The 27,387-nt window shown below is 41.7% G+C and overlaps 1 protein-coding gene across 2 annotated transcripts in view; it reads right to left on the reverse strand.

The window, feature by feature from the left end:
* MAP3K20 (mitogen-activated protein kinase kinase kinase 20) overlaps positions 1-27,387 on the reverse strand; it is an 89,881-nt gene that overhangs the window by 1,600 nt on the left and 60,894 nt on the right. Inside the window, exons 11-18 of one of the 2 annotated variants that reach the window (XM_054277852.1) lie at positions 20,333-20,377; positions 19,398-19,428; positions 19,140-19,279; positions 17,912-17,974; positions 16,804-16,896; positions 6,189-6,305; positions 4,529-4,603; positions 3,349-3,499 (exon numbers count right to left, since the gene is read on the reverse strand). In XM_054277852.1, coding sequence (XP_054133827.1) covers positions 3,349-3,499; positions 4,529-4,603; positions 6,189-6,305; positions 16,804-16,896; positions 17,912-17,974; positions 19,140-19,279; positions 19,398-19,428; positions 20,333-20,377 — 715 coding nt within the window. Of the gene's footprint in view, positions 1-3,348; positions 3,500-4,528; positions 4,604-6,188; positions 6,306-16,803; positions 16,897-17,911; positions 17,975-19,139; positions 19,280-19,397; positions 19,429-20,332; positions 20,378-21,841; positions 26,860-27,387 lie in introns of those variants that run through there. The other variant, XM_054277851.1, reaches the window with a different exon arrangement.

Genomic DNA, 27,387 nt, shown 5'->3' on the forward strand with positions numbered 1-27,387 from the left:
TTCAGAGATCACACTGAAGTGGTTTTGAAAGTCAGTCCTGTGGTTTCCATGAAAGCCTTTAGCAAATACAATAGCTGTAAATTTTCCATTTGAACTGCAAAGGCTGCCTGGTTTGCTACTTTGTGGGTAGAGCAGAGAACAGGAATTCCTCTTATCTAAGGCCACAGCTCTGGCCAAAGACTCATGGGGAGCAGCTAAAATAATTTTGTTCTAGAGAGATTTGAATTATTTGTCCTTAAAGATTGCTAATATCATTCCAACAAGAAAGCATAACCCTCTCTGCCTCTCGCTGGAACACTTCATTGACCATGGGGAGTTTTGTGGGAGCTGGATAGCAGCTCTGCCCTCATTAGGATTTCTCCTGTTAAAATGTAATGGATGATCTCTTCCACTCCTCTTTTCCCCAGACTTTGTTTGAATCCAAAGAGATTTAAATCACTTCAACTTATTGTCAAGTATGTCAAAAGGAAACTGTCTTCCCTGTCATAGTGTGTATGACACTGACACAGCAGATATCTCCACCTGCACTTAGAGGTGAACCTTCTTTCACAGAAAGACAGATGGGAATTGCCTCCTCTGCTTCTCAACCTCCTTGAAAGTCTTGGTTTCAAAAGAAACATGCATGCCACCATGTACTTGCTAGACACGATTGCCTCTGCCATTCCCCCGTGCCCTCCGACCAAGGCTGTGGATGTAAATCACAGACCTCATAAACCTGGAAACAGCAGGCTCAGGACTCAAGTTTGGATCTTCATTTGTTACCAACACTCAGGTGGCCATCACACGTGCTATGGGACTAGTGCTGATCTCCCTGAACAAGAGGCTCCCTTCAGGCTGCTCAGATCTGGCTCCTTACAGCCAACAGCAGCTGCCAGCCCAGGATCCAGCTGCCCAGCAAGGATCTCCAGTGTGCCCTCTGGGGCTGGGAGAAGGGGCTTCTCATGCCTCTCATGGGCTGGGGGGCTTCTCCCTCACGTGGTCTCTGAGCCACCAGCTCTGTGCACTGAGCTCTGTGTGGTAGCCCGCAGAGGCAGTTATTTTAGCCTATTAGACAGGTATTACCCTTACCTTTGTGCTTGGATTTGGTGGTCTTTTAAATCTGGGATAGGTGGTCTGGTAAAGAAGACAGGCCAGAAGGTTTGCTAGAGCTGAGGCACAGCTTTCATGCTGGCTGGTAACCCACCTCCTTTGAACAGTGCCTATTCAATTGGCTGCTGACAAAACATTAGTGCTTCCATGTAACTCCTCCAGTGTGCCAAAGGGACAGACAAGCTCTCCCACCACTCACTGAAAAAAAAGCAACCATTTGGGTTTACAGCAGCTGAGCCAACCTGTGAAGATACACAGCACACTTGGTATGGCTGCAGGGCTCATCACCCCAAAACCAGGGTAACCTCTATCTGCAAAGCTAATCTGGAGTAAAGATGTATCTTTTAGGACATGTTCTAGATTTCATTTGCATTATAAAACATGTTGCAAATGGATCACAATTGCTTAGGAATAAGCACACTCATGTTAGATGTGTCTGCAGTCCAAACCCAGCACCTCTCAATTCACAGGGCCATTCTTCTACAGTTGCCAGTAGTGTAAAAAATTGAGAAATTCCTCCTCTGCTCACTGGTGTCTTGTTCAAGCTCCTGTACTGCCCCTCAGGTGTCCCAACCCAAACATTTCTGCAGCCCTACCATGAACTCAAAGTGAAAAACAGCTTGGCTAACAAACATCTTTACAAAAACAACAGCAGGTCTTAAAGGCAGAACTGTGCTAGAGTCAACTGAGATGAGTGTGAATCTGTCAGCAGCATAAATGTACTAGGAAATGAAAACTGCATTGTAGAGCCCACTGCATTATTAAACGTACCTCACTGACCAAATTAAGCCCCAGAAACCATAACAAACACCACTCCAGAGGTCAGACAATGATGAACCAGGGCTGGCTCAAATAGGCAAGCTGAGCTGTGCAGGAAGAATGCTGTGGGAAGATTTCCACAATTCCTCAGAGAGGAGCAGGATGTCAGGAGCACTTGTGCCTGCCAGGCTGGCAGGATTGCACTTGTCAAAACTGTGCATCATCCTCAGGGCACTTTTTGTCCCCACACGTCTCTAACAGGAGGTGCCCTTTGTCCAAGCACCACATCTGTGCAAGGCTGTGTGCTGGGTGGCTAGGGGTGGGAGGGAAGAGCGGGCCAAAGCACTCCAGTTGAGTGTGAGCTTCTCACCATGGACTCCTTCCAGCCTACTTCCTTCAGGAGCATACAGGGCATTCCCCCTTACCCTTCAGAGACAGACAATAGGCAGCTCTGCCAGGGGGAAAATGGATCTGATGGCCACCAATGTAAGCAAGTTAATCAGGGACATCAAGACTGGAGGCAGCCTGTGCTGCAATGATCATGCATTGGAAGTGTTTGCAGTCCTGAGGGACATGGGTTGGGTAGTTAGGCTCATGAATTTTAGGAAAACAGACTTCCAGCTCCTCAAGGACATAAGGAAAGGATCCCCTGGGGACAAGGGAGTGGAATAGAGCTGACAGATCTTTAAGGAAGTCTTTCATAGAGTGCAAGAGCTCTCCAGGAGCAAGAAACTGGAAGGTAAGAGACTGGTGTGTCTGAGTAGGGAAGTGCTGGTAAAAGTAAGGGGAAAAAAGCAAATGCACAGGAAGTGGAAACAAGAACAGGTAGCCTGGGAAGAGTATAGACATGAAGTTTGGTTGTATAGGGATGTAGTGAGGAAGGGTGAAACAAAGCTGAAACTGAACCTGGCAAGGGATGCAAAGAATAACAAGAAGGGTTTCAGCTATGGTAACAAAATAAGAAGTTCAAAGAAATAAACAGCACTGGAAAACTGGTAACAACAGATGGGGAGAAGACTTTGTGTCAATCTTCAATGTTAGCCCCTCTTCCCACACCTATCAAGTCAATGGACAGCATGATGAGGACCGGGGGAGCTTCCTGATCTTAACATCAGTGGACAAGGGAAGAGCTACAGATGTCATTTATGTGGACTTCTCTAAGGCCTTTGACAGGATCCCCCCAGCATCCTTCTCTCTAAATTGGACAGAGATGGATTTGATGGGTGGATGTTAGGATAAAGAATTGGTTGAATGGTTGCATCCAGAGATCAACAGCTCAGAGTCCTGGTGTTCATCAGGGACAAGTGGTGTCCCTGAGGGTCCATACTGGGACCAGTGCTATTTATAATCTTCATCACTGACATACAGAGGGATTGAGTGCACCCTCAGCCCACCTGCAGGTGACACCAAGCTGAGTGGGTGACATGCATTGACTTTTTGCTGTCCTTCCCATACATGCCCTGCCCATGTCAGCAGTTAAGTTCACAAGTGTTGACTTACCCGAGTCAGATCTGCTCCGTGAATTCCCCTCCGAACTGGGCAGCGAGGTCTGGATCAGGAGCTGCACTGCCTCAACCTCATCCTGTGCTTTCAGCTTGCTCCAGCAGATAGCCTGGATGTGCCTCGTGCTTTTGGGAGCTCTAACATCACTCTGCTCAGGAAGGACACAACAAGTGTGAGGATATAACAACAAACACACAACACACTAAACTCCCCTAGGAGGGAACTTCCACTAGTGCCTGGGTGGCAGCAGTTGTTTCAATATAGAGCCTGTTTTGCAAAACCACTTAGCTAGTTCTCAAATATTTTTAGACTCTGGATAATTTTGGCTGGTACTTGTGATTATGCTAAAAATGTGGTAGTGAATAACTGCTTCAATTCTTGTACCCTGCGGAGGAAAGATCTGAAGGCCTTCCTCTAAAACACAAAAATACATTTTACTAGTTCTGTTAATGAGGATCAAATGTGCACTGCTTTCTGCTAAAAGAGGTAGGACTAAGGTATTTTTGCAGGGGGACCCCCAACAAAATTTTCCTGGAGTATCCTTCAGTTTGCTGTTAAGGACCTATGACTCCTGAGAGAAACTTCAGCCTGAAAGAAAACTACTTCTTTACTTCTGGCAAAAGCAAGCAAGGTCCAGGATTTCCCCTTTGCTCCATCACTGCCTGAATGCTTGGTCAGGACAGAGCTGGAATCTCATTTATTAACCTTCTTCTGACATACAGAGTTAGTTTTTAAAAAATCAGTATTGTAAGTAACTGCAAACGTTTTTTACAAAACTAATTTATATCACATCAAATTGTATTCTGGGTTTTATTTTATCTTATTCTTATTTCTCTCTCTTTTTTTTTTTTCCTATTTCTTCTCTGCTCTCCTAATTAGCACATCACTGAAAAGAGAAAAACCAGCCTCTTTAAATAATGCAAGCAACACTGACCATTACACTTCAAGCAAAAGGAGCTTTCATCCTTGGGAAGAAGAATCATCCCAGGCAGCAGTCTGAGGCCATTGTCTCTGTAAACTTCATTCAGCTTTTGCCATGAACTTTATACTTTACAACTAATTACAGGCTGCTGAGAACTTGATTATAGGATATAACAAAGCCAGAGGATGTTATTTCCACACCTCCTGTGTAGGTTTTGTCCTGGATCAACTATTTTATTTGTTTCTTAGAGCTTACCTCATACGTAACAACACATTCTACAGACTGGTGCTCTTCTATGCCCACAATCCATTTCTCCATTACAAAGGGTGGCTGGAAAAAACATGGTGGGAGTTTTATAAGGTGCTCTTCATCTCCCAACTTGTTTCTAAATCACCCAGAAGGGATTTACATTGGCCTCTGTTCATTCATTCCTATATTGCTAACATTAATACTTTCCTTAAAATTCTGTGAGACAAAGCAGTATAATTTTGAAATATTTACTTCCTGGTTTACAAAAGGAAACTGAGAAGAGATTTCCTTACAAAACACACAGCAGATGAGACAACATGGAATATTTTCAGGGGGGCATGAACCTTTTTCAATTTTGTGCGTGTACACTTTTTCTTCTGCTAGATTTACAGAGGAAAGCAAGAACAAATATCTAGAGATTCTCAAAGCAAGAACAAATATCTAGAGATTCCCAAAGATATTTCTTGACAAATATAAAAATGTTGAAGTATGTGAAAAGTTAATGTTACTGTATCTAGTTGTTAGTTTATTTACCTTCAGGCCTTTTTTAAAGCAAAAATTGAAATGTCCAAGATTAAAATTAGACAGAAAAATAATGATAGTAATAAGAACAGTAATAATAACAAAAATAACAAAAAAAAAAAAAAAAAAAAATCACAAGTCTTGTTCCAGAAATCACTAACCATAAAAATAGTGTTAGCATTGATTAAATATTGGAATCTTTTTTGGCAAATACACCCATGTCACATTTTTTTTAAAATTCTGACTGTTGACAATCTGTTTTTCATTTTTTCCTTTAAAAAAATGACTAAAAGTTTCCCCCCCAGTTTTGCCACAAAAATTCACAGTTAAAAGCACTCAAGAGTTTGGGTGTTTTTACCAGTGCACATTAGAGCAGCATTCTAATTGGCAATCAAGCTGTATATTTTTTCAGTTAGAAATTTATTTTGTTAGCTATTATCAAGTGGAGCATATTAATAAAAACAAACAATTACAATAATAGCTAACAAAATGTCCTCTGCATCAACAAAACTTCTGTTCCTTAGGGAAAAGCAGTCTAAATGCTTACTGGTAAATATTTACAGGCAGGTTCTGACACAGGGTAAAATGCTCAGTGACAATGAATTGCAGATGTTCAATGCTGTACTGTCTGCGATGGATTTCAGTCTTTGCAATTCAGTGGTGCATGAAAGAGAGAGTTTTAGAACAAGATAAAAGTTCTAAAAAAAAAAAAAAAAAAAAGAGAGAGAGAGAGGAAAAAAGAAAGAGAGAAAAAAACCCCAAAAACCCGACAAAACCTCCCAGACAAATCGCATGAGGTTTCTGGAACATTTAAATTGGTTTCTTCTCTTGAAAAATAAATCAATTTTTGGAACATTCTTTTAATTAAAATGGGTAATAAATTCAGAGGATATAACATGGAATTAAAACAAGAAAATATAAATTAGTTCCTTCTCTTATTTGTCTGTTGTAAACATTATTGTCAGCTTAAAGGAGAACCAAAATACCTAACTCCTATTATGATACAATTCTATTTAAAATGTGCATTTTATTTAAAAGCTGTCAAGAGATTGAGCTTCTGCAAGCACAAAAGTCGACTGCTGTGGTATTTTAATGTCTTTGTTTGAGATCTGTGAATTCCTGAAAGCTTTAAGGCTGTAAATACCTTTGTCATCTTTAAAATCTCTACATCAGGTAGGTTAGTGTTGAATGTCACATCTTTTATGTAGGTTATTGCAATTTCATCCCCGTCCATCTCCATGTACATTTTCCATTTACAATCCTATGAATAATAAAAAAAAGAGTGCTGGATTGTTAGAATACAAATAGGAAAAGAAAACCCAACAACAAAACCCAAAATGAAACAAAACTGAAAGCCGAAACAACCGAAATCTAATCCTCAAAATATGAAGGGAAGAAATAACCCAGTGAGAAAGTTAAGGGGCATGTACACATTTTATACATGTTTGCAGTACAGTGTTGATAATGGAAAACTCTCATTGTCTTGTTCCCTCTTCTCTCAGCTCACCCTGTGAGGCAGCTGCCGCCTTGACAGGTCTGGATATCTTCTGAGGCGTGGTGTCCCTGAATGGCCTCAGCTGGACAGCCTGCCTGCTGGAGCATGTGCCTTGGGAGCTCTGCACACCCAGGGCAGTGGAGGGACAGGGCAGTGATGGGAGCCACCACTTGGGGTCACAGCCAGAGCTGGCAGGCAGGCACAAGGACATTGTCCCAGTGAACCCAGCAATGAACGGGCAAAGTCTGTGCAGCACCTTCAAGACAAACACTCAAATAATGGGCAAAAGGATGAGCTTGTTATCACAGCTCAGTGATTTCAGATACTGAGAGCCCAGTGAGGCACTGACCATCCTCAACTTCTGCTTGCCTCCAACTGCATTTTAATGATAAAGAAGCTCAGCTAAGAAAATAATCACAGTGAGTCTAATAAACCACAGCAATAAAAGATATCCTTAATCCCCTGATCTGAACAGTGACAACTGGCAGCATCCTGCAGGACATCCCACATAGACTGAGTGCTGGAGCTGGGGTTTGGGTTTGTGTCTGTGGCCAGGGAGGTTCCCACTGGGGACCAGAGACTGCCTGTCCATGGTGCAAACCAGCCAACATTTGCTGTCTGCCTGACAGGTGCTTTGGGGATGAGATACTGTGCAGTGCACTGAGCTCCTCCAAAAATCAGTCCCCTGAAGGACCACTCTGCCACTGAAGCAAAGTGTCTCCACCTCCATACAGGGAGGAGGGAATCTTCCCTTCACAATGCCAGAAGCTCTTCCAGATGTGCCAGAGGTTCAGGGGTCTGTGTCTGCCACATGTCACCTGTAAGGCAGGTGTGGGCTCAGCACTTGCAAAAGGCAGTTTTCACCTTGGTTTTGGTCATCAAAACTTTCAGTGGGGACAGAGATGGACACTTAGGGGCCATGGGCTTGTGTAAGCAGTTATTTGCACAGACAAACGTACAGCAGCCTAAAAGTTACCCATTTGCACAGGTGGTGCATCTGTGGTGTCTGCACGTGTGTCTCTCGTAAGTGTAACGCAGGAGCTCAGCCCTCAGAAGGCTCAAAGCTTTCCATCACACATTGAATTGGCAATTCCAAATTAAAAGAAAACTGAAATATAATAATTTATGAACTGCAACAAGAAATTATGTTTATGACAGCATTTGGCCCTGTGTGTCCATCTGTCTGCTTTGAAAGCTTCCACATTTTACAAGCAGAGAGGCTGTGTGAGTTGGTTTTCGCACTGCCCTGGTGCGAGTTTGGGCTATGGGAACTGCAGTTCAGTGGTCAGGGCACCAACCAAGACTCAGAGGCACCAAGTTCAGTTTCCAGTTCTGCTGCTGGCTTCCTCTGCAACCTGCTCAGGTGCTGAAATAACCCTGTGCCTCCATTTTTAATCACAGACTGTATCTCCTTGCACGTCTCTGTTCTGTCGTGTTTCACACTTGTGAGCTGACCCATGGAAATGCCTGTCCTGTCCCAGAGAGGTTCAGCACTGTGCACTGGCTCTGACATGAGGAGGGCACCTGCTTTGAAACAGAACAGCAACAGCAAAGTGAATTGTCTCTGACTCCTTCTCATCTCTCGAACTGTGCTCCTCTCCCTGCCCAATGTTCTTGTTGCCAGACTTTTTTGCAGGAGATTCATGGTAGTGCAAATCAAACCTGAGGTTACAGATAAGATGCTTGATGACATTTTTAAGTTTTACAAAAACACCAGAGCCAAGAAAAGAAAAAAATATGAACATAAAGTACTATCCTCCAGTTAGTTCAGCACATCTCCTGCCATCTCTGAGTCATACCAGTGACAAGCACTTGAGAGCTAGAGCTGCATCTTGTGCCAGGGCTCCCATGCCCTCCTGACTCGGGATTTTGTGCTGTGCACTCACATTTCCCTGCAGACTAGATCTGACAAATATGATCTCATTTTAATAAACAAAAGAATAATAATATCATTATTATCAATAATGTCACTAATATCAATAATAATCAATAAATCATCCAGGGTCTGGCAGGGGGTGGGCACTGCCACTGCCCGTCCCTTTGCCAGGTCGGCTGCACAGGCAGGATCCCTCTCCATGTGGTCATGGATCAAAGTGCCCCGTGCAGGGGTGGATGCCTGAGGCCCGCACAAACACTGCCTTCCCCAGCTCTGAACTGCATCTTCACACAAACACACACTCTCCTGTCCCTCAAATCCAGCCCCCAAACCTTTAGGTCCTCTTTGGAGCCCTTTCCAGCCAGACTGTGCAGATACCAAGATACCATAACAGGATACCCGGGGAGGGGAGGGGAGGGGAGGGGAGGGGAGGGAAGGGAAGGGAAAAGGCAGCAGGCAGGTGACTTTAGAATCAAGGCACTTAGCAAATACCTAAGATCAGTAGGTGATTACTTGTCCTACAAACCTAGTAACCATTCTGTTCAACCAAACAGTAAATAGTGCAAGATTTGTGTGCTGTATAAAGGAAGGGATATATTTCCCTGTTTTCTAACGGAGTTCCAGATTCTTATAATAAGAGATGCTCATCCATTTAAGCAAAAATTTGGCTAGAAAAACCAAGCATATGAATTTCAATTCTTTGATGAACTGTAGCCATATGACTTCTTAGATCAAAACTACATTTAGTGCCAGGCATATGTGGGAAAATAACTTGGAAATGGCTTGTTCAATGTGTCTGGTTGATAGATATGCTTACATAAGTCCTTCAAAGAGACTTCCCTGGATATCTTGTCATTCAAGCATTAAAATACCTCCCAATATCTACCTGCTTGATTTTGATCTAAATTTTAAAAATCAGCTTTTTGTTTTACAAAATTATGTAGTTCCAGAACTGAAAGGCACAACGTGCAAAACTTTGTATGAAAACATTTCCAAATAACACTTTGACAAAGCAAATAAATCAACAGCCTCTGAAAATTACTGTAGAAAAGAAAAGCAAATCACACATGTATTTGAGCTGCTTCTTTCTCTTTGAAACAGGAAGTAAGAACACTTTAAAAATTAAGTCTCCAGCTTACTGTGGTGACAATACTCCTTTAACCCCATATGCGTTTATGTCTGCAAAAAAAACCTGAAAGGGAAATGAAAAAGATCAGGCACAGGCTCTAAACAGCAAACACATATCCTGCAACAACAGCTTAAAACCTTTTCTAGGGTGGCACTTCATTTTTCAAGGGGGCCCAAATCAAAGATTCATTTTAAAATCAGTGGTTGCAATAAACTTTTTTGTTTTTTAAAGATTGAAATAAAAATGGAAATGGCATTGCAGCAGATAACTGGATATTGGAAGAAAAGTAAGATGTAGCGCAGGATGAAACAAATAAGAAAAAAAATGTTGGCCATGCTGATCCTAAAAGTAGTAGCATGTTGATGATTTAGGTCCCCAGAAGCTCCTTTACATTCTTAGCTATTATCTATCTCAGCTGCTGAAACCTGCTGTTTTAAAGGCATTAGAGTTGAACATCTAGTGACAGCACTTGGGTTATTTATCATTATGTATCACCCTGCTACACTATATTTTATTATACTGGATTTAAAGGAAGATAACACAATTATGGTTAATTTGCTTCTCTTCTTTATATGTATAGTGTCATGACCCACCACAGCTTTGTCCCATGAGATATTTTTAACCAAAAAGAAATCCACAAGAAACTCTCCCTAAAAATTCCATTAATAACCTCTTGTAGCATGTATAGGTTGCAGGGTCTGGAACTAAGAATGTTTTAATCTCTTCAGCAAAACAATGTCTCATAATGATGTACAGGACTATTGCTGCACTGATGAAGAATCATACATAATTCAGCACCTTTCACTTGGCACCACTGTGATATCCTCATTAGCAGTGGCTCACAGTGGCTGTCAGATGGTGTCCATGCGAATGCAGGCATTATATTGTCTTTGAGATGTGCAGCTGCTTCCATGACACTGCCAGTATATAAAAACATGACGCCAGTTTGTTTTATTTAGTGCTAAACCTTCCAGTTTGTAAAAACAAGGCTGACACAGAGCCTGACATGAGGCAGTGAAAATAATTAGCTCTCATTTTCTCAGCCTCCTATTTCCTTCTCCCCGCTGTGTTCTCTTTCCACTAAACCACCACATGTCAGTCGAAATGGGAGGCAATTAGTGGGCTCATTTCAGTCCCCACAACTGTGCTGAAAAGAAAGTATTTATGATGGCACAATGAACAGCTGAAAGATTAAATAACATTTGCCTTTTGAAAAGAAAATGACTTCTAGCTAAATGGGCAATTTTTGATTATTCTCAAACAAGCTTAGAGTAGTTGGTTTTTAAAATACAAGAAAGGAAAATGAGTCATTTTTAGGTGAAAGAATCAAATAAAACTTGACACAGTAATGCAAATAACTGATGTTTTATTGCAAAATATGTAAATGTGTTATACCCTTAACAATGGCTGGTGTCTCAGGTCAGGGCAGGCTGCTGCCAGCCAGGCTCCAGCAAGAGAAGGTGGCTCCACCGCTGGTTTTGTTTCAGCTGTGCAGGCAGAAAAAAAGAGGGGCGGAGGGGAGGCCTTGCAAGAGAGATGGTCTTAAAATGTACAGAAACAAAGCAAGAGGAAGATATATTTATGTTATCAGTTGCCCGGGTGCCTCCTCCGAGCTGGAGCCCTTACTCCCTGCACGGCAGCAGGCACTGACTGGCTGCAGCTTCGCCTGGAGAAGCAGAGGCCCCTTAACAGTTACACAGAGCAGCCAGCACTACCAAAATTATCTGTCCCCTGGCAGTGCCCTTCTTCAGCGTCCAGGGCTGTGGAGCTCTGTGCACAAGTGAGTGGCACATAATGGCAGCTACCAGGCACTGCTGCGTGTGCCCTGAGAACAGGGGCTTGCAGCAGGCAAGGCAAGAGCTCAGTGACACCCCAGCATTTACCAAGAGCTGCCCCTGCCATGGGATCAGAAGCAAACGGGGGTGTTGCAGTCACAGGCATCATCCACATGAGCAGCCTCCTTGCAACAGTGGGATGGTAAAGGTGGAAGCATGAAAACCAGTCCCTTCCCTGAGGGCTGCATGGATGCCCTCCTGTCCTGTCCTGCAGTGGCATTCCCTGTGAACCACTCGTGGGGACAACGAGCTGGAGCCGTGCGGACACCATGTCCCCAGTGCAGCACGTGAGTGACTGCTCACACTCTGGGGACTTGCAGCTCTGCAGGACATTGGCTGAGGGAACAAGGGTGCTCAGGAGCTCAGGAAAGGCATGGCAGGGCCACTGTTCTGCTGGGAACAAAGGCTTCTCTTCCAGGCTTTTGTCTGGATAGCACATGCCAAGCCTACAGATCACCTGTCTGTGCTTCTGCAGACTTGTCTGCAGTATGTGAGAGATAACATGTGGAAGGCAGCAAGTTAATTCAGTGGCCAAGGTATAAAAATAAATCTTTAGGTTAAAAAGTCTAGAAAGTCAAGTGAACAAAGTACCTACCTGAAAAGTCTATGTCTCTTCAGGGCTATGGAATAATTTCTAACAGGAATCCCTGGTCTAGCATTGCCTACACAAGGATTTTTAAAGGTCTTGGCTTGAGTTCGACTTCAGTTACACATGGATGCTACAGCTCCTGGAGCAATCCCAGTGGAGATGATGGAGTTATACCAGCTCCACCTGATGCAAAAACAATACATGGTCCTGAAAAGAGTCTTTGGAAGATAAAACCAGGAGCTCAGATCACCTGCACTGATCCACCTTCTTAGCAGACTACAATATTCTGTTCTCAATGGTGGTGGCAATATTTTAATGTGGCTGTGGTTTTATTTTACAGCTTAGGTAATCTTTTGTGTCCCCTCACTGAGTACTTGATAGAATAGGAACAAATTTATGAAAATAGCACCTGAACACAGCTACTCTGATTCTTGCATTAACTACTAGTCTTTAGTACTGAAAGCATTGTGCTTTGAAATAGAATTAAAGAGGGAGGATTTAGAAGATGAGGTTTTGAGATAAGGACAAATAGCCCCATGTTAGAAAGTCAAGGTACCTGTGATTATTTTGCAAAGGGAGGGTTAGATAAAACCAATTCCTCCTCCATTTTTACTTAGTGAAATGGGTTAAAATACCTACAGAGCATGGAGAATAAAAAAGACTGAAAAACTGTAGAGCTGAAATTTCAAATGTTATACCTTGGCTCTTGCTTTATTTTTAAGAAAGTAAAGAAGGAATTTATGAGCATTGATATAGTGGGAGGGTGGGGAGGAACAAGCAGCAGAAATGGTCTCAAGCACTTGTGAAACCACATTCCAGTTACAACTATTTCAGTACTGATTTTTTGTACTGCCTGCATTTTGCTGTCTGAGCTTCTCCACATGAAGAGTTGGTCACAATGTCGCTTTAAAGTAGCCTTAATAGTATATTACCTTTGCCGCTACACATTTAAATAATAGCATTAAAATACATCTCAGTTTGGATATTCAAGGCTAGAAAATAGTTCACACAGTTAGCAGATGGCTTTGAAGAGGCTCTGCTCCTTACCTTGTCAAATGGAGGGAGAGGGAAGTGGGGAAAAATCAGGCGAAATGGTGAGCCAACTTCAAGGCTTTGTGTTTGGATATAGGTCAAATTGTGCCACTCTCGGTAAAAAATGAAAACATTCAATGGCAGAGTGAAATCTGCCCTTTTGAGGACCAAAACTAAAGAATGCATCAATAGAAGGCAAAAAGACTAAGGCATCCTTCTCAAGGGGTTTGGTGATTCATCAGTGTGGAGCCGACATAGCTCAGGCACCTTTCCCTGATTGGGAAATTTTAATGAGCCATCTAGGATGAGAAAGCCATTGAAAATTCCCCCTGCAGTCCTGCAAATCAGCTCAAGCCACAACTGCCAGGGTTTGTTGTTTTACTCTCCGTCTTGGACTTAATTGGTGGTCCCCTGCTTTTTTTTTTTTTTTATTTGTGGGGGAGAAAAAAGTCTCAATCTATCACCTTTCAGCTCATTGGGAACTGTGTACAGAAAGGTCATGAAAAGGCAGTGAATGGAAGTAACCACATAACTTGAACTACAAGACTTGGAAAAGAAACCTCTAAAAACCAGGTTAGCTTTGCAGTGCTCACTCCTGATGCATTCAGAGAGCACAAAGGTCAACTGAGCTTTTATAGACTCCAAAGATGCAGCTAAAAGGAAGGAAACTAATGAAATGACTGCATCTGTCAGCTGGTGGAAACCAACATAATCCCACTACAAGATGCAGTTTAAATTAGATAAAAAATATGGGGCTGGTAAAGCTGTTTACTGGGAAGTCAATGTTTCATTCAGCATACAGAAAAGGCTGAACATTCAAATGCTCTCCTGAAGCATATCCAGCAGGATCCTTGCTAAAAGGCACTGCCATTCCTAAGGCCTTAATTTTCTGCCTGCTGATGAAGAAAGGTGTGCTGGCTGTGCTGATGGGGCATGGTGCCCAGGTGGGGACACCTGTGCCCTGAGGAACCATGCTCACACCACAGATGGTGCTGGGCTCTTACCAGCCAAACACACCCAAATTAACCAGCATCCCTGAAATGGCTTCTGGGTCCTGGACCAGCTTCTCCAGCACTTTTATATCTGGTGGTATTGCTGTATGTCATGATGCACTCCCCAGTTTTTGTTTGGACCAGGAGGCTTTTGTCCTATGTGTCCATCCTGTCCCAAGCTTGGGCAGAGCCACCTCCAGTGACATGGATGCCTTGGTTCCAGGTGCAACTAGACCAGAAGATGCACTTCAATAACTAAAGGGACGTGAACTCAGAGACCAGCACAGAGCCAGCCTGGTGTAAAACCTCCCAGCATGACCTGTTCTCCTTACAGAGCCCTTCCTGCTGCACTGCACCACCTCCCAGCTCCTCTCTCGCTGTACACAAGTCTAGCAGCCATCACACCAGCCAGGGAACACACACCCTCAATGTGTAACCCAGATTTGAGCTTATTGCCTCTTTTTCCTCATGATTAAAACAGGAGAAATGCTTCTTAGTTAGGCAGCTGGTTATAGGGACTGATTAGGGTAAAGTTCCTTTGAGAAATTTATTTTTAAACTGATGTAGGCCAGCTTTTTAGCTACAAAGATGGTGGAAGGTATGATCCCAAGTGCTTCTGCTGACCTAGTTTTACAGGAACAGGCACCACTGTTTTACAAAAATGGGACAATAAAAGAAGTTTAAACCCTTCAATCCTGGTTTTCACCCTTTTCCCAGTTCATTTTGGAACAAATCTAGATGGCAGCTCAAAGCAGCCTCTAGGGGAGCCAGAAGATTGTATGCAGGCGTTTTCAAAGAAGCAAGCTAGCCAAATTTCCTATACAGTTTGTACCACACCAGTCTTTGTTAATGTTAAGCTTAATGCAAATTACTTGCCCATGTTGGCCCTAGCACCCTACCCAAAAACTCAAACAACCTGCTCCTTCCAATTCACTTTTTCAAACTGGCTCTGCTGCAATATCTTTAAAGGCAGGTACAAGTTAATGTGCAGATCTCAGACAGATGTTCCAGCCCAGACATATTCAGGTGACAAATTGTGCATTCCCTGGAATGGCATCACTGAGCACACAGGGTGCTGCAGCAGGGCAGCTGACAGGGAAGGCATGCCTGGCATGCAACCACAGCTTTAGAGGGAATGGCTTTCTTAGAAAAGGGCCCAACACCACACAGAGCACACAGGACCAATTAGGAGCTCACAGGGAAGGCAGGACCAAATAAAAAAGGTTGTCAGAAGCCTGCAGAGGTTATGACAACACTACACAGGCCCATTGAACTAACTCTGCCTCTCATAACAATTCAGCTTCTGTTCCGTAGACTTTGCATACAGTCTCATTTGCACATTTTGCTGTCATGGCTAAAACATCTACTCATCTTCAAACTTAAGGAGGCATTAGTACAACATGAATTTCTCTCCAGTGCTCAGAGGTCTATTTCCTCCTTCTTCTGCTCTTTCCTGCAGGTGGTTGCCCAACTCCCTGTACTATGGCTCACAGCCCATATTGGAAATGGAAGGGAGATATGAGTTTTTTCATGGACTTTTAGTTCCTTCAAGAGTTAGTTGCACATGGGAGAGAAAAATGCACACCTACAAAAAAGCAGCTGTACAGCTGCATAAGCAACATGCATTCAAGAACACTGAAACAGTCTAAGTAATTCACATAGTCATAAAGAAGATTTTTATAGGAAAAAGAAGTACTCAAGATAAAAGAAATAAACTAAAAAAAGAAATCTGCAGACAAAAGCTTTTTCAAATTGATGAAATTATTTCAGTATGAGTACAAGTTCCTACTAAGTTCAAACCTAAATGCTTTCTCTGCAAGCACCACCAAGTACAGAAATCAAGAGACTTCTGCAAACAATATGCCCTGAAAGCAAAGCAGCCAGATAACACAAGATGAAAGTCAGCCTCCCACAAGTTTAGGGTGGACACACAATGCAGATTTATCAAATACAAAAGGAAATAAATCCTGCTGTCACAACCCCTGACTCTAGCTCAGAAATGCTTTGCACACCATTTCCACATAGATGATTAATTCTAAAACCCTTGACTTCAGAGTCCATGGCAATCTGGACAAAGCAAACAAAAAGCATGGGACAAACCTCACTCTTGAGAGAAAACAATGTGGTAGAAATCCTTTGCTGGAACATCTGGAGTCCTCAACGCTCCTGTTACACAGGGTGTAACGAGAGATCCTTGAAGCAGCTCTGCTTGGAGCTGAGGGTTGATTAGCATGTGGCACGCTGGCAATTGCTGGAGCACAGCAGCTCTGTGCAGTGTGCTCCAACCACCCCTCCCTCCTTCCCCAGTGCCATGAGGGCACACAGTCTCCACCAGGACCAGTCCTGCCCAGCCAGCAGCCATGCACACCATATATTTCCCAAACTCCTCTTGGTTGCATAAAACAGTATCTCCTTTTTGCTGAGACAAAAGGAAGTCTGCCCACCAACATCAGGCATATGCCACTGCTCAACTTGTCAGTGGGTTTTTTTGAATAAATGGATTACCCTTTCACACTCACTGGGATAAAAGGAACAAAATGAAATCCCAAATTATAAAAATTAAATTTAAAAAATAGTTCAAAAGGAAACAAAAGCTTTCAGCCAAGACTTTCTGTGCCACTCTTCTTCCTTGCCTGTTCTGGGGGAACATCATCATCACTGATGCAGCCCCATTTGCTTCCTTGACATTCAGCCAGCACTTTCCAAAACAAGAAAATTCTCATGCAGATTTATCTTTTGTGTCCAGAAGATATTGGACCCTCTGGGTAGAGACTCTTAACCAAACCAACTGATCTAGCACTCCCAGCTTACCTTTGGACCATTTCCCGGCTTCAAGTGATAACCAAACACAAGTTCAAGATTCACTACTTTCTCTATGCTTTCTTCAGCTCCACCTGCAGAATCCTGCCAAAAAAACCAGGCAAAGGTGAGAATTCACATCTACCACAACCCACTGGGAGACAGCAGCACACCCTTTGGTGGCAGAAAGGATTTGCCTTTCAGGTGTTACAAGTCTGGTAGGCAGCAGAAAGGAGACATCACACTCCAAGAGGGACAACGGCTTCTGCATGGGTTTAGAGCTGGTAGTGGGAGATGCTGCACATTTCCTGCTCCTGGCTGGGCTGCTCTGGCACAGTGCAGTGTCCCTGCAAGCACTGTGACAGCCTCTGCCACTGGAATTGCAGCTGGCACAGCAAAGCAAAGTAGCAATGCTCTGACTTTCATTTTCCCCTCCAGGGAACAGAGTCTTGCTATATGAAAATTTTCTTTATGTGGATTTCACTCTATTGCTGTGCAATAAATTGTGACAAAAAAAGCTACTTCAGGATTTGGGGTCTAGAATTCCTTGATTAGCTTACTGAATTAAATAAGGCAAATATCTGCTCTAGCAATACCAAGGTTCCCAAACACTCCCTCCCTTTTGCATGGGTCTTATTACTGATTATCAGAAAACTAATGGGTTAACGTCAGGGTGGCAAGACACTAAATCATCCTGTCACCCTTCACTCCTATAACATTAGCAAACTGGGGAATTATGGGCTTATTCTGGGCCAGGGGTCTGCTTCTTCAGTGGTGACCAGTTGGTGGCAGCAGTTTGGAGGAATGGCTCTTCAAAGCAGTTTCTGATTAATGACAACAAGCAAACTGCAACCAGTTGTCATTTAATTTAATTCTACCGGCCCCATGATACAAAAGGTATAAAGTACTCAAACTGAGAACTTCCCTGAAAACAATTTCTATTATCCTATTATTTGTTTTTATGTGACCCATTGCTGCTGTTGACTCTCCACATTTGTTACAACCCTCTGTAGGAACTGCAACCTTGCCCTCCCCTGAATGGGGGAAAGTTGAGACACGAGAACAGGGAAATATTCATACCAGCACGAGAAGCATGTCTTATATCAACAGTGAGACTTACCTTAATTAATGGTGGAAAATGAAATAGATTTAGGTAGTCATGGGTCAACTTCTCAATAGCAGTCTAGAAAAAAAATCAACAAAACCAGATGGGAGTTATTTAGTATCTCATCCTGCAAATACCAGCATGAAAAACAGCACAACCCCACATGCCCTGTTTTCCACTGTGGATACATTAGGGCATGTGAGAAGAGTTTAAAATATAGCTCTGTTCTGGAAACTGTTGTGGTAGATTGGCCCTGATTTGTGTTCAGAATCAGATCTGCTTAATCAGAAAAAAGAGATGTTCAGGGAACTTGGTTTTGTTGTTTTTATTTATGCTCAAATCAACCCAGGAAGCTGAGATCTTTCATTTTGGACATTATTGACTTTATTAAGTTTCAATAATTTTCCCTGTAGGAAATGTAAATTAAATATATCAGTAATGGTGTGTGGGCATGGAAAAATGGCTGATGAGCAAAAGGGGAATAAATTTGTGTGACTTACAAAGCTAAATTTGCAGGACTAGCAATTACAATACAAGTATCTCTTTACTAGCAAATTGGGATCTAAAATGATTGAGACTCAACAGAATTATAGACACTGCTTTTATAGAATCTCTTTTCCAAAGCTGACTACCAGAAAACTCTCCTGTGGATACAGTACTAATAACATTACTGCTGTCATGATCACATTTTCCAGACTGTGATTTTTTAACTCATTACAAACATTAGACATTTAAAACACTGTTTAAAAGCAAAGTTCTAAGAGCAAAGAAACCTGTCTGTCAATCAGTTTTAAAGTTGTCCAACTGAGTTTTGTTAGTCTAAATATGCTTTATGCTTTAAATGAGATGTGGAAATTGAGAAGCTGAGATTTCAGTTCAAATAACTGTTTTGTATCTGTTTCTCCTTCAGCTAAAGAGAGTTCTCTCTGAAGATTCCCAAGCTTTTCTGCTGGGAGAATGGCCCTCCTAGGTGAAGCTGCAGCAGTACTGCTATCAAGCTCACAAGAAAACTAAGAACTACAGAGAAGTATAAAGACCACAGCACATTTTCGTGCCTCATAAAATGCTCAGGTTGCTTTGAGTTCTAGACCCATATGAAGCTATAATTCTGTTTATTTTAGATACCAAATATGTTCTCTATTTAGCTTTGTAACTTTTTTGCTGCTAATACTACTGAAACTCCATAGACTTTGTAATACTCACACTATAACCTACTGCACCATTCAATATATGCCGATAATACCTTCAAATGGATGATGTGTCCTCTGGAAACAATTCCCATGTCCTTTAAATCTTCTTCTTCTAGAAGAAGCAATTGCTTCCCAGTGATATGATGTTCCTTAAACAAGCTAGCATAGACACTCATTTCACCAGAAGCATCGCCTTAAGATAAAAGAGGTTATTCAGAAATCCACATGGCACTTTATTGGAGGGGGGAAAATGAATAAATGTATATTAATTCATAAATGTGAGCGTGAAAGGACATATGAATATCTTTTACCTTTTCTAGTAAGTTGTTGCATCCAGAAAAACTGCAAAAAAGAGGAATCAATCTTGAAGTTCAAATTATCAAAGTCTTGTATTACAGTTATTTGGAGTTCACAATTAATCATCCTTTTTTAAAACAAAATTTAAAAATATTTCTCACTTTGGGATAAAGGACTCAGGATTCACCAATGCAAGTGATTACTTCTATTTAGCTTTTCCAAACTGCCTTCCAGTTTGCACCCACCTTTCTCAGTTTATTGTCATGAAGAACTGAAATGGCCAAAGCAACTGAGAAGTGTCATGTGCTAAAAGGGCTGAAGTGAAGGAGCCAGGGCTTTTATGGATTTTACACTGGCTTTCCAGACAGTCCTTTGGTAAATGTCAGCCAAACAACCCCATGATGCATAAGACACAAAGGCAGTGCTTGATAGGACATTAAAATCATTTTGACACATCACTGTGTCAGAGATAAATCACTAATCTGTCTTGTTTAGACTTTTAACTGAATAAAAAAGTATAAAGTACTCAATGCCATTATTTTATATCAAAGAGAGGTTCCACCCCCTTAAAAAGCTCTACACTTTTTTTCAGTTAATTGCCATCCAGGTGGCACACAGTGGGATAAAACCCACTCATTTTGTCCTGTCCAGGGTTGGGTCATTGGGAACTTCCACATTCCTTGAACAAGGACCCAGGAATGCCCTCCCGACTGCTGGCAGTTCCCAGCTCCCACTATTTTCTGGACACTGGAGAATGTGCCTGTTTTATGAAGGTAACTCAAATTTACTCCTGGTCATTTTCAAGCTTTTCTGGGACACAAGCTTTACCAAACAGCAGTAAGATCTCACCTAGATGTTCTGATCCAGCCTTCCCTCCCACCACGCCTGCTGTAATTTGTCAGAGAGCTCCAGCATCAGGACCTTGGCCACATTAACACAGAATACTCACCACATCTTCCTCGGTCCACGCACAAATATCAAAGGAGGGCAGCAACTGTGTGAGAGATACGAATTGAAAAGAAAACCATCCAACCATTTTTCTCCCCTCCACCCAAATTTTACTCCGGTGGCTGATACCATTCTGCTCCTTTTTCCCTGCAAAATGCAGGACTTAAGCTGCAACTCACACTGATGTACTAAACCACTGCATTCACACTGATTGTGGGCTGGCTCCAACAGCATGTTGGCAGTGTTAAATCGATCCTGTTCCTCTCTGCAGATAAAATTACCAGCAGATCTCCAACAAAAACAACTTAGGAAGCAAAAGTAAACCTTCTGATGGCAAGGGACTCTATCTGCCTCTCCTCTTGGTTCTGACACTACAGGAAGGCTTTTGCTATGGCTTTGGTCTTCAATGAAAATAATGCTGGGAATATGACTCCCTCCCAAAGGATGGATATTTTCTGCAAAAGGAAGGAAAACTTTCACTGGACAGCAGTGAAAACAGAATTTGGAGTCTGGCCACTGCAGACTGTCTTCCCACCCATGTACAGCCAAGTCTCTCTTGGTTTCTGCCACTGCTTTGTAACAACTCCTGTAAGGCTGGAGGAGTGTAGCACTTCCCAGCCTCCTCCTACACTTTGTTGGATGCAAGATGATGTTAGCTCTTGAAGCCCTAGGAAACCACGGAGGAATGGCTGCATTAAACAAAATTCTGGGATGATGTGAAAACTGACAGAGGAGAAGATGTCACTGTAACAGTGATTGCCATTTTTATACTCATTCAAATATATGGTATCCAAAGTGTCATCTTCTTGGCATTTTTATTCAGCTTAAAGGATTACCAGTAATTGTTGTAGATCTGTATTTGGACAGTCAGTGTCTCCTAGAAGCTCAATATCATGATGTAGTTGCAAACTTTTTGATGTAGATAACAGTGATTTATGAGAGACTCAGCTCGGTTACTCCCACCCCCCCCATGGCTTTGTCACCTCCTTCAGAGGACCCTGCCACCCCCAGGGTCCCCAGGCCCCACCCACAGGCCAAGCATGTCCCCTAGGCACCCCAGCACCTCCAGCTGCACACTAAGTGACCTGCAGCCTGGGCAGAACACTGTGGGACAAAAGTATTGCTGGGAGCAACACTAAAGGACAAGGAAGGGCAAGTGACAATCATGAACCCCCTCAGGAGGCTGAGTTGTGCCTTTTGTAGGTACTTAGAGTAAAAATGGCTGGTGCTGCAGCAGGAGCCTGGTAAAATGATTTGTACAACTGAATAATTTACTGCAGAAGTCCAATAACGCATTTTTAGATGTACAGTGGGTTTTTTCTGCTTTCTTCTGGTTTAAATATAACCAGTGGCAGAATAGTTCTGTATTATTTATCTTTTTTTCTTCTTCTTCTTCTTAATGGGAGAATAAAGGAGAAATGTCACATAGTAATACAGAAAAGTGACTTAAACCAGTAGACAATAAGGAACCTCTTGGAACTCCAGCATTTTACACAGTCACACAAATGCATAAAATTTACTGTCAAAATGTTTATTGCAAAATAGAAGTTTGGAACAAAAGAGAAGCAAGGGAAAAGTTCACACCAAAAGAAAGTTTATGACACCAATTGAGGAAATTGAATACATTGTATGATTTCTTTTTGTTTGTTTGCTTTGGTTTTACACTGGAAAATCGAATCCACAGTGTGAATAAAACAAGACATGATATGTCAAGTGCAATAAAGAGAATAACTGACACTGCAAGATTTTACCACACACAAGTGTAACATTGCATGTTCCACACAAATGATATATTCAGTTTACAGCACAAGAGTTTTGGCATAGGCATTGCGCTCAGCTTTGCTTTTTCAGAAGGGAAAATGAAGTTTTCTAACACTGTGAAAATATTTTCTATTCGAATTCCATCAGTTCAAACCTGAAGTGTAAGTAGCATCGACTCCTACTATTCAGTACAAAACTTCTTCAGTAGTGCAAAAGCAAGAAATGCAGTGGACTATATCTGACTTTAAAAGGCATATGAGTATTTAGCACACAATATAAAATGTTAAAAGAAAATCATTGGTTCTACAGTTTTAAAATTAAATCTTCACACATCAGAAATCTCTGTGCAGATTTTACAGTGTACACTAAGTTGAAGCCTGGGGGAAAGGGGAAAGGTCTCTCCTCCAGATTCCTACCAGTGCATTTTAAGGGCTGTGAAAATTACTAAATGAACTTACTTTTTCTACCTGAACATTCTAACTAGGACTATAGTCAAAACCTCTGTCAAGTCAGAGGTCTTATTAAAAACCTGTAAAAACTGCCTGATTACAGATAAAGGAAGTACACCACTAAAGACACACAGTAACGCTGCTCAGTACGTAACAGCTATATGTACACTACAGATCCATTGCTACTGCTGAGAGCAATACCCATCATTACTGCATCAGATATTTTAACTCAGAATAAACACTTTAAAACCCAGAAGGGAATCAACATCTAAGAAAAGCTCTGGAATGATAAGCAAATGACAAGCCACGAACATGACTGTGTGACAAGAGGCCACGCCAGACCTCACCTCCAGAAAGCCCTTCCTGTCCAGAGGGGACAAGCTCCATGTCAGGGAGCACACAATGGCTGGCAACGCAGCACACCCACACCGTACCCTAAGGCACTTGCTACTCCAAGAAATTAGTGATGACATTGTCACAAAAATGACTAGATCAAAAGTTTTCCTTCATTAAGTCCCATTCCCATATTTTTTCCCCACTGCTGAAGAAAAGGACTAGGGAGTTGGACATTCTGTCTTGGTCCCAGCTGACCATTAAACAAGCCAAAAGTCGATCCTCCCCGTTCTCCTCTGAGGCCATTTACCCACCTAAGTTCATGTCTGCAGTACAGCAGCCTGGTAAATATGCCAAGTTCAGGCCTGGTTCTTACCTTTCCCCTCCATCAAATGCAGTGATATTATTTTACTGCAAATACCTTCAGGCTTTATGGAAGACAGAGGAAACTGGAACCTAAAAAGCCTGGCAGGGCCAAGTGAGCTGAGAAGTGTACAAGGCACAGGAAGGCTTTTGGTGGTTTGTTCTGGCTTTGGCCCAGAGCAGCCAGAGAAATGCCTTCTGGGTTTGGTTAATGCTTGCATTAGCTGACACACGATGTGGCTCTGGACTCTTGTGGAGATTTGTATAACCTGATGATGAGACAGGTAGAAGATGGACTCGGATACACTGCAGAGCAAAATCAGGTGTGGAAGATGAAATACTCTGCCCTCCTCCAACCACCATACCTGCCCACCAGAGCCATTTTCAAAGCCTTTATCTAGTGAGAAGCATTTCAGAGGCAGAAACAACACAGCTTGATTCTCACATATGATAACTGGCTTGCAAACTGGAGACACCTGGTGTGAAACTCATCACAGAAAAGTAAAAATGCAATTAATACCACTGCTTTTTTAGTAAGCACAGCCAAAATCCTAAGTGTAATACTATATCTCAACTGCATCAGAAGAGTTTGGCACGTTATCACCTTATCTACAACTGAGAGGTCACCTTTGCTGCTTTAAATGCATGGGGAAGTTTTAGAAGAGCTTAAACTTTTCCTTAATATAGTTTAATTTGCTTTGAGAAACAACATGGGGAAAAAAGGTGAAGGGGAAAAAATCCATCTTGCTTCATTAAAAAATACTGAAACAAGTAGGCAGAAATTACTACAAGCAGACTACCACATTCTGATGATACTTGCTGATATAGGGTTACACACCTGGGTAAGCACAAAACCTTGAAGACAGACTTAAACCTTGTGATGTCGCAACTATGAAAATCTGTGTCATACTACTTTAAAACTATTTTTATTTCTGTAAAGATTAAGGAGTTAAATTCACTTAAAACCCACACAAACATAAATGTGCATGAAGTGCTCTAAGATTGTCAAACACCAAAAAAGTGCAAAATATCAATGCTAGGAACAGATTTTTTTGGGTTTTTGAAGTAGAAATGTACTGAACCAAATTTTGTTTTCAGTTGTACATCCCTACACTGCTTATGTGGTACAGTAATTTATGCACAATGATACACACCTTAAGATCTAAAGTGCACATATTACATTACACAAATCCATCACAATTTTGCTGAGTGCAAAGTGGCAGTTACAAAAATAGAATCGTTGCTGTGGGTGTTAGCAGACGTAGACTTACAAAAATAGTACAAATCTATACTGGAAAAGGTATTTGTTCTTATTTCCATTTCACTTCATTTGTCCTTTCAATTCTCTTTTTCTCCCTAAAATCAGGTTTCCTTGATGGACCTAAGAAGCCATCCCCACGTGAGCCAAAAGAGTTTCTCCTTGGGATACCTTGAACATTTACTGCGTCATTTAAATGATAATTTCACCATGAGAACAGCTTCCAGATACAAGAGGGAAGTTCAAGTCAAGAGGTTTGGGAGTGTCTGGAAGAGGGTTAAATGACATCCTGCAGGAACTATGATCCCATGCAGAGCAAATGGAGCAGGCCAGCCTGAGCACAGCACTTGTGCCTTGCAGGTGACTGGATCAGTGCTGACGCTAAAGGATGAAACAATTCTTTCTTTCTCACAACCCAAAGAGGTGCCCACTCTAGAAAAACTTTTTGAAGAACTTTGTTTTGTTGAGTGAACAGATAATGATTTCAAGCTTGCTGTTATCTAATGTATCCATTTTTCTTTAAGCTATCCACAAAACACCATAACATATAGGTTAGAGCTGTGTAACAGGCAAGCCTATAATTAAAGAAGCCACTCAAAACCACAAGTTTTATAAAAGAAACCCTTCCAGTAATTGAGAATGGAATTTTGATGGCTTATTCCCACTACTGCTGAACTACACAGTAACATTTTTCTTTTGAAATGCTGCCCTTCTTCCTTGGCAAATATTTTACATCATCTTCCTTTCTAACCTGCATCTGTGTTCACACTGGTTTCCCTCCCTCCTTCTGCATCACCACTAAAGGGGTCATCAGGAGAAACATCCTCACTGCTCTCAACATAAGTGCCTGGCAGGCAATTATTGCAGCAGATTGTTAGACACTGAGTTTTATGGTAAGCTGTAACAGCAGTGACAATACTTTAAAAGTAATGTAGCTGCAAAAAACATTTATGCAGAGTCTAGTAAATATTCCTGACATTACTGCCAGATTCTACTATGGAGAATTTCACACAAGCCACAGTAGTAGGGCACAAGCTGAAATGTCACAGTGGCTTCTCTTTGTCCTTTCCCAAGGATGGCACACGCTGTTTAGCAGATACAACAGAATCAAAATTTACAAACACCAATTTTTGCTCTCAGGTACAAGAATAAGTCCATCAAAGTTAATGAGGCTTCATGGATTCACATCAACATAACTGAAAATTAGCTTCTAGATCACAATATCTGATAATAGATGCAGAGGTCTGATTGCAGTTTACTTTGCTAGAGTGAATTATACACACATGCACATACACGTGAGGGGAAAAAAAGCACATTTATAGAAATCATCTACTAATAGGGATTATTTGAGTTCTGCTGCTATTCCATTTTTAAACTATATATTTAACTAACCCCTCTCTTCCTCCCCAAGCTTCTCTGTTCCTAGAAACTTATTTGTGACGTCCCACAATGCTGCCTTGAAAATGGCTTTAAATTAAGAAACACAGCAAACCCCTTCACTACAACAGGAAGAAAGAACAGATGTAGAAAATAGCAAATCTGGAAGTACAAGCATATGCATATGACCGACAATTAAAGGGGTAAGGGAAATGAAAAAAAACACAAAAGAAAAATTTGAAGTACATTAATGGCATTAATGGCATTGAAGTTTCCCCCAGTGTTTCTGGATCTTAAATTTATCAAGCCATAGTTTCTGTAATCAGGCACTAGGAATTATAGATATAATAATGAAATAATAATAATCTCAATTAGTTTGGAAAGTTTAGTTCCAAATTTCATCAAAGCAGAAATAAGCCAGCACAATTGAAACAGAAACAACATATCTTTCAACATACAAATATGCTCAGCCTGGTAAATATCTTTTTTGTTGGTGTTTGTTTGCTTTTTGTTCTTTTACAGGATTTAAACAGACCAAACTGACAGGATTCTTGTTCTAAAACTTTATTGTTTTGCTTTGCTAAAACGATTTCAGGGTTAACTCTACAACTTATTTCATTCGCTGCTATCATCTGTGTCATCAAAATCATCATCATCATCATCATCGTCATCTGACCAGTCGAATTCACTGAAACCCAAAGCCATGTTGATTTTCTTTCCTTTTCTCATAGAGGTGGTTTTAGAAGAATTCTTTTTGGCTTGCATGTTTATCTGCATTCCAGAATGCAGGACAGATCCTGCTTTGTTCAGAGAGAAGATATCCCCAAAGCCCGTCATCATCAAGGCCTTCAGGCTTTGGTTCATGCCAGCTACCTCCCCGTTACTTGTTGCTGTGATCTGACATGACATCTCTGCACTGTTTGACTCCTCTGTTTTAGATTCAAAGTAAGACTCCTGAGACATTCTTGCAGCAAGAGGTAAGAAAAACTATTTAAAAGGAGGAAAGGACAGAGCAAAAGTGAAAGTTAGAACCAATTTAAAAATCAAGGAAAAAGACACCACCAGATTAGTCAGCAATCAACAGAGAGTATACGATTAGTGAATCTAAACATGGAGGTCAAGTAAGAATTCATTAAAACAGATAGCATCATTCTGGGGTCATTGTTCTTAAACCAAAATCACTGAGTGGCATGGCAAGAACCACAGGCAACAGAGCTTTCATGACAAAAGAAGGTTCAAACTCTTCAATCCTTCATTTTGTATGGCACAAAACAGAATATGACATTTCCCAATCAGGTGGACTGGTTCCAAGGCAATTGGAGCTGCTTAATTCAACCTTTCAGGATTGAAGAATAAATTGGGTTAAGACCTGAGAAGCCAAACAAGCTCTGCATTTGATGCAGAAGCAGCAGTCCCTAAATATCAGAAATGAAAGCAGCAGCAGACTGGTTTTGAGTGTATGCTCAAAAGGAGAGAAAGGGTCACCCTGCAACAGCCACAATCAGAAATGAGTCT

Source organism: Melozone crissalis, unplaced genomic scaffold (genome assembly GCF_028551555.1).
Source record: "Melozone crissalis strain CALT ecotype California unplaced genomic scaffold, PUWL_Pcris_2 ptg000023l_1, whole genome shotgun sequence".
NCBI lineage: Eukaryota > Metazoa > Chordata > Aves > Passeriformes > Passerellidae > Melozone > Melozone crissalis.